This window comes from Manis pentadactyla, chromosome 15 (assembly GCF_030020395.1).
Source record: "Manis pentadactyla isolate mManPen7 chromosome 15, mManPen7.hap1, whole genome shotgun sequence".
NCBI lineage: Eukaryota > Metazoa > Chordata > Mammalia > Pholidota > Manidae > Manis > Manis pentadactyla.
The window spans coordinates 82,636,273-82,649,154 of NC_080033.1; the positions used below are offsets into that span (position 1 = coordinate 82,636,273).

The 12,882-nt window shown below is 64.6% G+C and overlaps 1 protein-coding gene across 5 annotated transcripts in view; it reads right to left on the minus strand.

Moving 5' to 3' along the window:
* The window catches only part of CBFA2T3 (CBFA2/RUNX1 partner transcriptional co-repressor 3), an 80,835-nt gene that overhangs the window by 12,237 nt on the left and 55,716 nt on the right, over positions 1–12,882 (minus strand). For 3 of the 5 annotated variants that reach the window (XM_036924260.2, XM_036924263.2, XM_036924264.2), the window contains exons 2-5: positions 8,373–8,522; positions 5,432–5,509; positions 1,109–1,350; positions 902–991 (exon numbers count right to left, since the gene is read on the minus strand). In XM_036924260.2, the coding sequence (XP_036780155.2) occupies positions 902–991; positions 1,109–1,350; positions 5,432–5,509; positions 8,373–8,522 (560 nt within the window). Of the gene's footprint in view, positions 1–901; positions 992–1,108; positions 1,351–4,293; positions 4,529–5,431; positions 5,510–8,372; positions 8,523–12,882 lie in introns of those variants that run through there. The other 2 variants (XM_036924261.2, XM_036924262.2) reach the window with 2 other exon arrangements.

Here is a 12,882-nt window from a genome sequence, read left to right on the forward strand (position 1 = left end):
GGGAGGGCCACATGGTCAGACACATCTGGGAAGTGATTCATCTCGCCTCCTCTGGAGGGTGTGTGGTCCTCCTTGGGGGTGAGGGCCCCCAAGAAGTGCTGCAGCGGAGATGCGAGCCCCACAGTCTAGACCTGCGCTTGCCCCACATTGTGCGCACACGCAACGCCAGCACCTGGTTTAGTGCAGACCCGGATTCAGTGGGTCTGATGGGCCCTGCAAGGCTGCACTGCCGCTGGCCCCATACCAGCCATTCCCGTCTTTGTCTCTGTGTCTGAGCACACGGCCTTCCTCTTCTGGTGCCATCATCCCTCCGTCCGTCCGCTGTCCCCTCCCCTCACTCTGCTCCACTACACAGCCCCTGCTGCTCCTAAAGCATGGCAGGCACACCCCTGCCCCAGGGCCTTTGCACACGCTTCCCCTGGTGCCTGGATAGCTCTGTCCCCACCATCCGCCCAGTTGCTCCCTTGCCCTCCTCAGCCCTCCTCAGAACCTCCCTGTTCAGCGCACCTCCACAGAATCCACAGCCACGGCCCTCCCCCTGGCAGGGTGCCAGCCAGGAGGGGCTGCTGGGCCCCTGGCTGCATCCCCGGCTGCGCACAGTCACTGGCACATTGTGGGTGCTCAGAAGCAGCTGTCAAGTGGGTGCATTAGGCCAATAGTAACAGGACTGATTTGGGGAGCTTAGCAGACTAGGTTTGGTGGCTGATTAATCCAGCCTGGCAACTAGTTTGAAGTCTTAACTAGTAGGAACTGGCCGTGACAGATCGACACTGGTCCCCCAGGAGACAGGGGAGCCCCAGAGTCCTGGGTGGGCCAAGAGCAATCCCCAATCAGAGCTGGCAGGGAATGGACTTGGGGCTCCTTGGGGCCCAGCTGCACAGGGAGACGGGTCTGTGCTCACCTTCAGGAAGGGGATGACGAATGGCCGCAAAGGGAAGTTGGTGGCCTCCTGCAGCTTGGAATGAAACTCCTCGATGGTCAGCGTGGAGTTCTGCGGAAGACATGCACCTCACATCAGTATGCTCTGCCCACCCAGCCCGGGGAGGGCAGGCGGCCTGCGGGCTGGGCAGGTGCCGTGATGCCCTCCGTGGCCTGCACCCCGACTCACCACAAGCCCCAGCACCAGCGTGCGCACGCGCTCCCCGATCTCCGGGGAGATGTCGCTGCCAAACTGCTGCAGGGTGGTGAGGAAGCGCTTGAGCTTGCTTAGCTGCCGCGCCCCACAGGCTGGGGGCAGGAGCTGAGTGGACAGTGAGGCTGTGGATGAGGTGGCCGGGCCATTGCTGAAGCCGTTGGGTGTGCAGGGGGCGCCGTGGACGGCCGTCGGAGAGTGGCTGCTGCCATTCATCACTATGGGAGACAGGCGGGCGGGGACATGTGAGGGCTGTGGGGCCCAGCCCACACTGGGGCCACCGCAATGCCCTGGCGCGCTGCACACCCTCCGCGGTGTGCATTCTGGGCTCCAGGTCTGTGAAGGCGGGGGAGGGCTGGGGTGCTGCCCTAGCTCAGCACCCCGTCGGTCTTGCTCTGGCTGTGCAGTCAAACCCTTCATGCTCAGCAGGATACCAGCAGCCATGCTGCCTGGTAAGCCGGCGCCCTGCCAGGCTGCTTGGTGTCCACTGTGAAGAGGAAGGGGGGCTTCCCTGCCATTCGGGTCAGCTGGCCCACATCGCCTCTCCCCGGGAGAGATGGCTAGTCCCCTCAAAAGGCTCGTGATGCCCCTTCCACTGGGACGGCTCGGAGCAGGGCCCCGCTGTCTACCCAGGGGCCCAATGCCTGGCTGGCGGGGCTCGGCATAGGGCAGAGGGCCCCGGGCCCCTGGGACAAGTGGGGCTGGGTTCTGGCAGGGCAGCACTTGGCCAGTTGCCATCTGGGACTGTCACGCACACAGATGTGTGTGCACATGGGCCCCTGTCCCCAAGGCCCTGCCCCTGGGGTCAGTGTCCGAGGGCCACTGTGAAAGGGTCCTGGGCAGGACCTTGCCCTCAGCCTTGGGTTAAGGAGGGGAAGGCCAAGCCTGCACCTTGGGGGCCAGGGGAGGCCCCATGCCCTGCCCCTTATGCCCAAGTCCGTGGCCTCAGACACCTGTACCTCAACCGCCAGGTTCTGCAAAGAGGTCATAGGTCATGGGCTCCCAGGGTCCTTGGTTATGGGGCAAAGGGCTCTAAACATGGGAGGGGGTACTGGCGCCTCAGGAGTCTTGAGGTGCATCCGGTAAACCAGTGGCCATTCAGCATTCCCCTCGGCCGGCTCCCCAGGCCCAGCGTCATGCACTCCACCCCGGCCGGCTCCCTCCTCCTGCACGTGTGTGCGCGTCCCACACACTGATCAGAACCCTGTTCCCTCACACAAGCCTTCCACACCCTGTCTTCCCTCCCCCCTCGGCATCTTGCACACACAGACACACGTGTATGTGCATCCAGATGTGTCCCACATATGGCATACACACATGGGCACACAGCACACTCACGTATGCAAGCAAGTATGTACACACCCATGTGCGCATGCAGTCCCACACAGCACACCGTATGCAGGCCCACACGTGTAGTGCACGCTTACATGCGCACATATGCACATGCTCACCTATCACTCAGCTGTGGTCCTTGGGGCGCCCCACTCCTCCCACCTTGCCCAGTAATGGGAAGAGGTCTATGGGCACAGTCTGTGCTCTTACACTGCCTGGGAGTGTGGGTGGGGTCTGGGGGTGGGGGCAGCTCAGAGCTGCTGCTCCCTCGGACCAAGCTCCTCTGCGGCTCCAGCCGCCTCCTTAGACCTGGGCTGAGGCCTGGCGGCCTGTGTGTGCAGAGATGGGGCAGCAGGAACCCCTTCTTTTGGGATGGGGAGGCTGCCAGGCTTGGCTCTGGGAAGCTGTTCCTCCTGAGCAGCCACAAACATTTGCTGTTTACTCTGCCTGCCTGGGATGGTGGGGTGTTGCTTTGCCCTCCAGCCCATCGTGCCCTGGCCCAGGGAGCACGTGGGGTGGGGCCCGCACGCCAGCCCCTCTGCCCTGGACCTCAGCTCCCCCCAGCTGTGGCTGTCCTGGGTTCAGGCCCCCTGCATACCCCCCCCACAGGCCCAGGGGACAGCCTGCCTGCCTCCAGCCCCGGGACTACACCGTCTCCCATGGGCTCTGGAACTGGCCCACCCCTCTGCACAGAGCCCTTTAAGTAAATGCCCTCTGTTAACCCTGAGCCTGCCCCCTGGCTGCCTCTGCCTTTCCCAGACACTTGGATGACCGGTCAGCCAGCTAGGGCCCCTGCAAATGCTTCTCCCCCACTCGCTGGCCAGGGAGGCCCCTGAGCAGCAGGTGAGAGGCCCCCCACCTGCCGGCTGACCCCGGCACCGAGTAGGCCCTTGGGACAGACATACATAGCCCTGCCTGTGCAGGTATTGGACAAGCTGCCCTTTTGGGGAGTGGGCACCCTACTGGAGGCCCCCACAGCCTGACCCTCCCTGACAGGCTGTGTGCGCCTGCTTGTTTCTTCATCTGCAAATGGCCCTGGGCCTGAACCAGAGGTAGGGCCTTGCAGGCACCTGGCTGCCTCGCTCTATGCTCATCCGCCTTATAGGGCCCAGGTCATCTCCCACCACCAACAGAGCTGCAAACACTCGACCCGCTTCTGTTTCCTGTTGGGCAACGGCTTGTTGGTGCCTGGCCCCCAGGCAGCGGGCATTTGGAAACCACTGACTAGTGGCCACAGTTGGCATCGGTGCTGGCTGGCCCCCTCCTGGGGAGCGCTGGCTGCAGAAGGGAGCCCAGTGCTCTGCCGCCCACTGGCCCTGCCCCAGGGATCGCCCCTCCCCAGGGGCCCAGTGTGAGCTGAAACCTGTTAGCCTCCCCTCTGGTGTGAACCATCTCAGGAGCACCTTTGGGGCCAGAGGTGACACGCTGGCTGGGCACCAGGCCCGCAGGAGCAGTGCACCTCGTTTGGGGGCCTCCCCCTGCTCTGGGATGGGGAGTGGATGCGGCACAGGCCACAGAGGACCCCCGGTGGGGCAGGAGACCCCGCTGCCACTCTGTTTTCTCACCAGCGAGCCCCTGTGGTGGGCGTGACACACACACGCTGGGCAACACTGATGACAGCCCCTGGCAGTCACCCCTGCCAGCCCGGAGATGGCCCACTGCTACGGGGACTTCACCATGCGGGGCGCTCACACCCCATGGCAAAGCGGGGCTCTCACCTGGGACCCGAACCTTCCAGAGGCTTCTGAGGCGTGTGCCGCCTGTGCCGCCGGGGCCCCCACCAGCCAGCCGCCGGCCCTCCTGGCCCGGCCTCCCTGCAGCTCCCTTACCAGCGTGCCCCGGCGCCTTGGTCCTCCCGCGGCCTGCTTGCCCACGCTGGCCAGTGCTCCCTCCCTTGGGCTGCCGGGCAGTCTCAGCAACTTGCTAAAGAGATGCCGAAAATAGCCCCCGGCCACAAGTGCCTTCATTCCCACAACAGGTGTGTTACTAAGTTAGACCACACACGTGTCCTGAGCCGAAGTTTGGGGGCACACACTAGCACCCCTGTGGCTCCCCCACCCCTGGGGCCTGTGCGGGGGTTGGCCTAGGACGAGGCATGGACAAGCAGCCCTCCTGCTAGCCCCTCTCCTTGCTGCAGGGCGCTGCTGCTGTTGCATCAGGGTGACACACAGCCCTGAAGGCCCCACCGGGGTGCCCCGGGCACCAGAGTGAATCCAGGGCTCATGGGTAACAGCAAAGAGGGCGACGACATCAGGGGGCAGGAGTGACACAATTGCTGCATCGCCCTCCTTCTCAAGCCCTGGAGCCACACACAGGCCGCACCTGGGCCATGCAGCCCAACTGCCTGGGGCGGGGGCCTGCCCCGGCATGCCAGGCCCAGCTGACATGCTGGCTGACAAATGCCCGAACGTCGCCCACGGGAGTGTGCTGCTGTGGCCGTCAGCTGCAGCTGGGCACTCGGGCGGACGTGTCCGCTGGTGACCGGTGTCTGTGAGCACCCAGTGTGTGCCAGGCCTCAGTCACGCAACCAGCGGCATCTTGTAGCACCTCGTGATCGCCCTCGCCATCGGGTGCCATGATGACTTCCATCTTACAGGCGGGGAAACTGAGCCCAGGAGCTGAGAAGCTGGGACTCGACCTCATGATGGCCGAGCTATCGACTTGCCATTGACCAACTATCTTTTCTCAACCAGGGTCCCCCTTGGGTGCCCTGTTTTGCGGTCGGGAGCAGGAGGCTCAGAGAGGCTGTCTAGCTGCCCAGCATCATGTGGTGCGTGGGCAGCAGGGCTGAGGCGTGAACTCGGGCTGTGACTCGGGGACTCCGACTGCCCCCTCTCCTGAAGTGCACCTGGGACCCCTTTCCCGTGTCTGGGAGAAGGCAGCACACACATGCCCAGCATGGTGCGCGGGCAGTGGGCACCTGGCAGGGCCTCCTGGGAGGCCCGTGGTTTTTTTTATTTTACTTACAGAGACAGACCATAGACCACTTTAAGCAGCCGTGAAAGCGGCCGTGGGGCAGAGACATCGCTGGCCCATCCTCTCCATCTGTAAGCAAAATAAGAAAAACACGCTGTCAGGAAAGAGGCTGCAGGCGGGCGCTCCGCCTGCCTCCTGACAGCAGTCTGGGGACAGGACCCTGTCACCGCCTCGGTGTTCCTCTCTTTGGCCTGTCTCCTCCCCTGGAAATGAAGGGGTTGGACTGGGAATCTTGCAGGGCCATCTCCTGTGGGAACTTCTTGGGGTCTACAAGAATTTTGGTGCCCCCATCGGCATGGTGGGCACTGGAAGGCGCCTGGGGTCCCCCCTTGGCACTGTCTTCCCAAGCGGACCCAGCTTGCTCTCCACGGACGGACAAGCTAGTGGTGGTTCCAGAACAAAGCCCAGGACCAAGCTGCTGCGAAGGGAGGACACAGCCAGGGAGAGACCTGACTGGTGCGAGCTGGGGTGAGCTGGCGAAGCCGCTGGAGGCAGGGCACATGGCTGCAGCAGAGAGCAGGCCCTGTCCCAGGGGTGACCCGGGGCAGGGTGGGGTGCTGGCCCTCGGTGGGCGCCCCCAGCTGCGGAGTAGCCCCTCCAGACACAACCCAGCTGCAGCTCTGAAACAAGCCTGTGCTAAGGAGCCACCGGGCGAGGGGCAGCAAGGACACACAGCCCAAGGGCTGCGGCCCAGGTCAGCCTCCGGCCGGCCCAGTTCCTACACTGGGGCCGGGCAAGCTGGGGTGGTTCTTGGCAGGAATCCATAGCTGAGTGCGGGGCTGCAGCCAGGTGCACAGACACGGTGAGCCCCCAGGGGTCAGGGAACTCCACAGGTCGGGGAACGAACCTGAGGCCACCCTGGAGGCAGCCAGAGACCCAGACAATGCCCCCCAGGAGGCTGATGGCACTGCACCGTCGGCTTCAGAGAGAAGGGCCGCTTGTCTTTTATAACCGACAAGCTCTAAATGAAGCTTGGACTCCAGAAATGTGAGCTGAGGCAGGGGGTGGGGGGCAGGAAGGGTCTGGAGATCCCTTAGCCACACGTAGGCCCACCACCCCTACATCTGTTCCCAGCATTTTGAGAGCCAGCGGGGTACCCCCAGCCCAGGCCAGCTGGTCCCCAGAGCTATGCTTTCTGGACCTGGGCCCCTGGAGCATGAAGAAAAGCAGGCTGAGGGAGGGGGGCACACAGGGTCGGGGAGCGAGCTCAGGGCCCTCGGCTGCCTGCCCAACGGCCTGCCGGCTTCTCCACGAGGGACAGAGTGACGTCACGGCGGGGGTGGGTTTTGGGCCAGCCGTGGCCTGTTCCTTGGGAGCAGCTGCCCCATCATGAATAACAGCACCCCCCCGACCCCTGGCTAAGTTGTATGGGCCGGAGTCAAAGACACCCCGAGCCTTGCTCTCTGCCTACAAGGCCGGAGGGGTGGCAGCTGTTCAGGGGACGGGACTCTGCCTGCGGCTCAGCCGGGAAGTGAGGACTGACCCTTCAGGAAAGGAGGCTGACCTGGCCGGCAGTCACCACGTGAGAACGGCAGCCTCGGCCCCTTCTGGTGCGGCTCGTAGGAGGAGGGGCTGGACCCTTCTGCGCCAAGCACAGGTGCAGGGCAGGGTGTTTGGCTATTAAGTTCCTACTGTGCGCAGGGATGTGCCTAGTTTCAGGCATCTGCACTGGGAGCAGGTGGTGGTACTCCATTTATCAAACAGACTCTTGGAGGGGCCAGGAGGCTGGCTTAGAGCCAATATCCTGCACACAAGGGGCCAAGCCTGCCCTGAACTTGGGCGGCCTGACCCCACAGCCAATACCTTCTCCAGCTGGAGGCTAGGTTATGCCCAGGCCCCAGGGAAGCCGGCTGCCCACCTCAGCTGGAAGGACCAGCACGCTTCATGTCCAGGGATAAAGGGAGCCGGGCCGGGCCTGGCAGTCCGCCCTGGGCTCTGGGGAGGGACCCGAGGAAGCCGCTCTCACTTCTCAGCGCAGTGGGACCAGGGGCCACAAGGCTGAGGAGTTTGAGGCTCCTCTCTCAGACGGGAGCTTCGCTCGGGTTTCAGAGCCTGGGGCGGAGTCCCAAGTGTGGAGCTTTCTGGCCCCTGGACAAGGTGGGGGACCTTGGATTCTCACCATTATCCATCAGAAACATGAGATGCACCGTGAAAACTCCTGGTCCTGGGGGTCAGGAAACCCTGTCCCACACCAGCCCAAGCCTAGACGCCACCTTCCCATCCGCCCAGGACCCCAAAGTCACCGACTCAAAGGAATGGGGCCCTGGTGGTGACTGGACTGTGGCAGCCCACCCAGAGCTTCCCAGGGATGCCGGGACCTGCCAGAGGCCCAGCCTGCCCACCCCGTTGCCGGCGGCCGAGGCCCCTGCTGACCCCAGTTCCTGGCCAGCCCTCACACGCCGCTGAGGCCTGGCTGCGGGGCTGCTGGTGTCTGAGCTCCTCCAAGGCCAGAGCCGCCTCCTCCTGTGGGCCTTCCAGGGGGACGCAGGCCCGGGGGGCTTCCCTGCACTCAAGTGGCCTGCTGTGGGTCCCTCTCTGAGCAACAGGTGCAACGCTGACTGATGGAGTGCTCACGATACGCCCGTCCTTCGGTAAGAACTTCTAACCCACTCATCCTCACGGTAGCACCACTGGGGAGACCATGGCCGGCCCCTCTTTATGGGTGAGGAAGACCCGGTCCAGAGAGGTTAAGCAGCTTGCCCAAGGCCACACAGCTACAAAGCAGAGGAGCTAGGATTTGAACCTCAAAGCCTGGACTCTGAGCTGTGATGGGATGCGCCCTCTCAAGGGCCTCACAGTGGGCGTTCAGGGGTTCAAGGTGGAGGGACCACAGCAATGATTCAGCCCCAAACAGCTGGAGGGGCTCCCCACTCAGCCCTGCTTTGACACGGCTGCTCCCCATTTACCAAACCCTGGCTATGGGGTTACTCACGTGTATGGGGTGTGAAGGAGGGGTGTCGCGTGGCCTCCTGGGCTGGGGCGGGCGGTGGGGGTGGCATGCTGGGGGGCGTGGCCCGGAGCTGCGTCTTCACCTCGGCCGGGGAGTCGGGCATCGCTGCAGCCCTGCCCTTTCTGTCTGTTGCTGGAGACGGCCGGCCGAGTCCATGCAGGGGGGAGAAAGACAGAGTGAAGCAGGCTGAGGGGTGGAGAGCGCTGGCAGCTGCCTCGGCCTCACCCGCCCCGCCAGGACCCCCACCAGCAGCTGGCTTTGGGCCTATGCTGCCGGGCCCCATCCCGAGGCCCAGTCCATCCAGAGAAGCTCCAGGTGTGCTCACAGGCGGCTGGCATCCCAGCCACCTGAGACCCGGGGGCGGAGCTGGCTCAGCTCATTGCAGGTGGGTGCGGGGTGTAGCTGCACGATCCCTGGGCTGGCCGGCACAGGGCTCGTGTCCTCCCTGTGGGGGAGGCCTAGGGGGCTCCGGTTTTCTTTCTTGCAGACCAGGGAGCCAGGTGGCGCCCCCCTCCCAGGCAGCATGCTGTTCACACACCCTGCCCTATCAGCATCCCGTGGAGGACATGCTCAGACAAAGGTGCCGGCCTCCCCACCCCAACTTCTGATGCAGGGAGTCTGGGTGAGCCTGAGAATCTGCACTCCTAGCAGGTTCCCGGGGGGGCTGCCGTAGGTGGTTGAGACGCCGCTAGAGAAACCATGTTCCGAGGGCCCCATCAGCTCTCAGTTGCTAAGACGTCTGCCTAGGGGTCTTCCCTGGTGGGGGGTGGGAACCTCTGTTTTAACGATCTCCTGGCGTGGATGAGTCCCAGGACCAGCCATTAAGGAACACTGGTTTCAGGCTGTTCTAGGTCTGGCCACTCCAAGTGTGGTCCCAGACCGGCGGGTCCCCTGGACACTGTGCCAGCATCCCGTGGTCTGGTGCCCTGCTCTGGGTCCAGTGTACGGAGAAGGGTGGAGATGGCCGCAAAGGATCAAGGCCTGGGAGGGCCCTGAGCCCATGGCCACAGGGAAAAGGCTTCCGGGCCATCTGACCACCCACACGAAGCCTGAGCCAGCAGCTGCCGGGTATCCCTCATGGGTGGAGAGGGGTGAGCCCCTGGGCCTCCCCCTCCGCCTTAGCTCAGGGTCAGCCAGTGCCCGGGCAGGCCGCAAAGACCCGGGAGTGGCAGCTGGGGTGCTGGGAGGCCCAGCTGCTCAGGGCCATCGATGTGGGTGTCTTCTACCTGTTACAAACAGCAGGCCCACACTGCCCCCTGCTCTGTGGTGTCCTGCTAGGACACCAGCAGCCTCACCCAGCGCCAGGGGACCGTGGGCTGGGGCCCCAGACAGGGCCCCGCACCTGCTAGCTGCCACTGCATGGCCACACTTCTTGTCCCCTCTGCTCCCTCATCCTCCCTTCCCAGGGGCCCCCATGGCCCGGGCGGCTGTGGAGACACACATGTGCATCTGGGGTGCCCAGCCTCCGGATGGTGATGAGGAATTCTGGTGATGGTATTTACCATAGTACTGAGCAGCCCCCCACAGGTGGGGCTGACAGCCCTCTGCCCCCCAGGGCCTCACGGAGTGATGTGAGAAGCTCCCTCCTCAGCAGGATGGGGACAGGGAAGCAACGGGACGAGCAGCCTGCCGGGTTAGGCAGCACCTGCTCCGGTCGGGCGCCCTGCCCCCGCGGCCTGCCTGTCAGGAAGCTGATGGCCGGGCACACGTGCACTGCAGCTGTGGGTGCCCATCAACGCTGCGCCTGCTGCAGGGCCCGTGGCCAGTCCCCGCTGACAACCAAAGAAGGAAAACGTGGCTGGCACGGCGGCCCCAGGCCACCCTGGGGGTGCAGACCTGTCCCGGCAGGGCTGCCCGGGGGGCAGCCGCGGAGGGCATTTCAGGTTGGCCTGGGACACCGGGGACACAGGGTCTGTGCCTTTCCAGTTCCTTCTCTGCTGGGGCTTCCTTGCAGCTTCACAAACAGCCCAGAAGAGCGACGGACAGGAGCCCAGCTGGAGCCGCATGGGGAGCTCGTGGGCGGCCTTGCTGTGCACCCCACATGCCGTACTCATTCAGAGAGAGCTGTGCCCCGGAGAGGAGGGCCTAGGAGATGGAGGGTGACCCAGATGCTGGCCGGCATGTCTCCACAGCCCCTGGGAGCTGCTTGTGGACACAATCATCCACGATGCCCGCTGGCCACATGAGCACCGGGCAACGCCCACTGGGGCCCAGCCCCCTCCCCTCCTCTGGCAGAAGGGGACGACGGGGAGGCCCGAGCTGTCCAGTCACTGACACCCACAAACACTGCGGAAGCCCTGGGGAGCGCAGGCCGGCGTGGCAGTTGGCCCTGGGCACACAGCATGAGGGGCGCCTGTGGGTCTGCCGGGTTCCAGAGCCCCTGGTCATCGTCAGCACACTCTTCTCCTTCCAGAAGCACCGAGGTGGACCCGGCTGCAGCGGGAGCTTCCCCACGGCTCTTGCAGGCCCCACTGCCCACCCTGAGCTGGGGGTCACGGGGTCTCTGCCCAGGACCCCAGGGGCGCAGTGCAGGGCCTCACGAGTCCCCCTTGAACGTCCTCTGTATTGGCTCTGTGGCCTCTCGGCTGTGTGACCTCGGGCAGGTCACTTCACCTCTGAGCTTCTCTGCTCTGTGAGGGGGCGCTGGCTAGCACCTCCCTAGTCCACTCTCGTGAGCACCCAGAGACATCTGCCTACCGCGGAGCCGCCTGTGTGCTGGCCTCTCGGGGAGGCCACCCCAGACAGCAGAGGGGCGGGGGCCCCCAGACGGGAGCAGAAGCGGAGTGCGGATGGCAAGGAACAGCGTGCGTGGTCGAGGAACCGAGGCGAGAGCGTGCAGTGCTCCAGCTGAGCGGGACGGGTGCAGAGGAACCAGGAAGGAGCGCCAGGCCGGGCCGCTGGTGTGGGTGCTGGGGGGGGGCAGCAGGGTACCACTTGGGGCTCCTGCCTCGAGCCCCCACTGCACGCGGGGCCCCACCAGCTCTTACCCGACCCGTTCTGGGGCCCCCGCCCCACCACATCCACCTGCTTTTGCCCCTCCTCCCGCACGCACAGCGGCCTTCTTCCCTTTTGGGGGCTCAGCTCTGCCCTCCTTCCTCTGGAGAGGAGCCCCAGACTTGAGCTCTGCCACCCTGCTCAGCCCCCCCAGGATGTCACCCCACTCTGGGATGGCCTTGCTTTCTGGCCCAGTGGCCTGTAGACCTGGTTGCTGGATTCCAGAGGTGGGGCTGTGCCTTCACAGGGTGTGAGTGTGGACGTGGGGTGGAGGCTGCCACCGAGCAGCCCTCCAGGGGGAGGAGGCTGAGAGCCTTTCTCCGGGGTCCCTCCACTTAGGAGGGGGTGCGGGCTGCTGAGAGGCTAGGGACCCAGCCACTGCTTGTCCCAGATGTGGCCTCCTTGGGGCTGGCCCGGCGCAGACGGCAGGGCTGTCAACCACAGCCCAGGGTCCTGCCCCTGTGGCACAGTCCCTGCCTCCGGAACGGCCACACCCTTCCCTCCTCCAGTTAAGCCATCCAGGGTGGTGGCTATTAAATATCATTATAATTATTATTCTGTGTCCCTCCCCGCACCCCAAGCTGTGTGGAAGCCCTGAGGGCCGCAGCCTGAGGGCAAACAGCCACCCAGCTGCCAGACAGGGGCAGTCTTGTTCTCCGGCAGCTGGTGCCCTGGCCTGCCCCCTTCCAAGGCCCTGTGCAGAGCCAGGGGCCACTCCCAGGGTGCCCAAGAGGTGGCTTGAGCTTCAGACTCTGGCAGCTGGGGGGGGTCTTCCAGGGGGACCCTGTGCCCATAAGCCAGCACGGGCAGGAGCTGCCCAGGGCTCGGGGTGGAAGGTCCTCCTGGACAAGGCCCCCTTCAGGGCTCCGATCTGCACCTCTGAGGTGGGGCCCAGGCAGCTGGACGTACATCTTTGAACTTTTAATTTTTTTTTCTTACAAGATTACATGTGCTAACAGCAGCCCCTGCATAGGGCTTACCCTCCCCCCCACGTGTGTTCGCTTGCCCCCACCTCAGGAAAGGCAAAGCAACCCTGAGGACTGACTTTTATTGGGAATTCCGCAGGCAACCCACCACCAGCCCATTTGCTCGGGGTCCCAGCGTGTGGGAAGCAGGGAGCCTGAGGGTGGCGGCCGAGTGGACCAGCCCGGGCTTGGACCCCTTGCTGCCCGGGAACCCACACAGGCCCACGGAACACAGGAGGGTGGCTGCCTGGGGACTGAGGTTGGGGTGGGCTCTCCCCTGTCAGTGGGTGATGTCCGGGGGCAGGTGGGCATGAGAACCATCCTCTCAGCGTCCAGGAGGAAGAAACGAGAGCCAGCCACCAACATCCCAGCCCCTCCCCAGCCCATCAGCAGCAAGGGGCGGAGCCAGGGTCCATGGCAGCCTCAGGACCCCGGCCCCGTGGGTACCCAGGTCCTTCCCAGGCAGCCCGCCGGGCCCGGCTTCATGAGCACAGAGACTGGCCTTGGTGAGACGAGGCTCCATCTTCACCGAG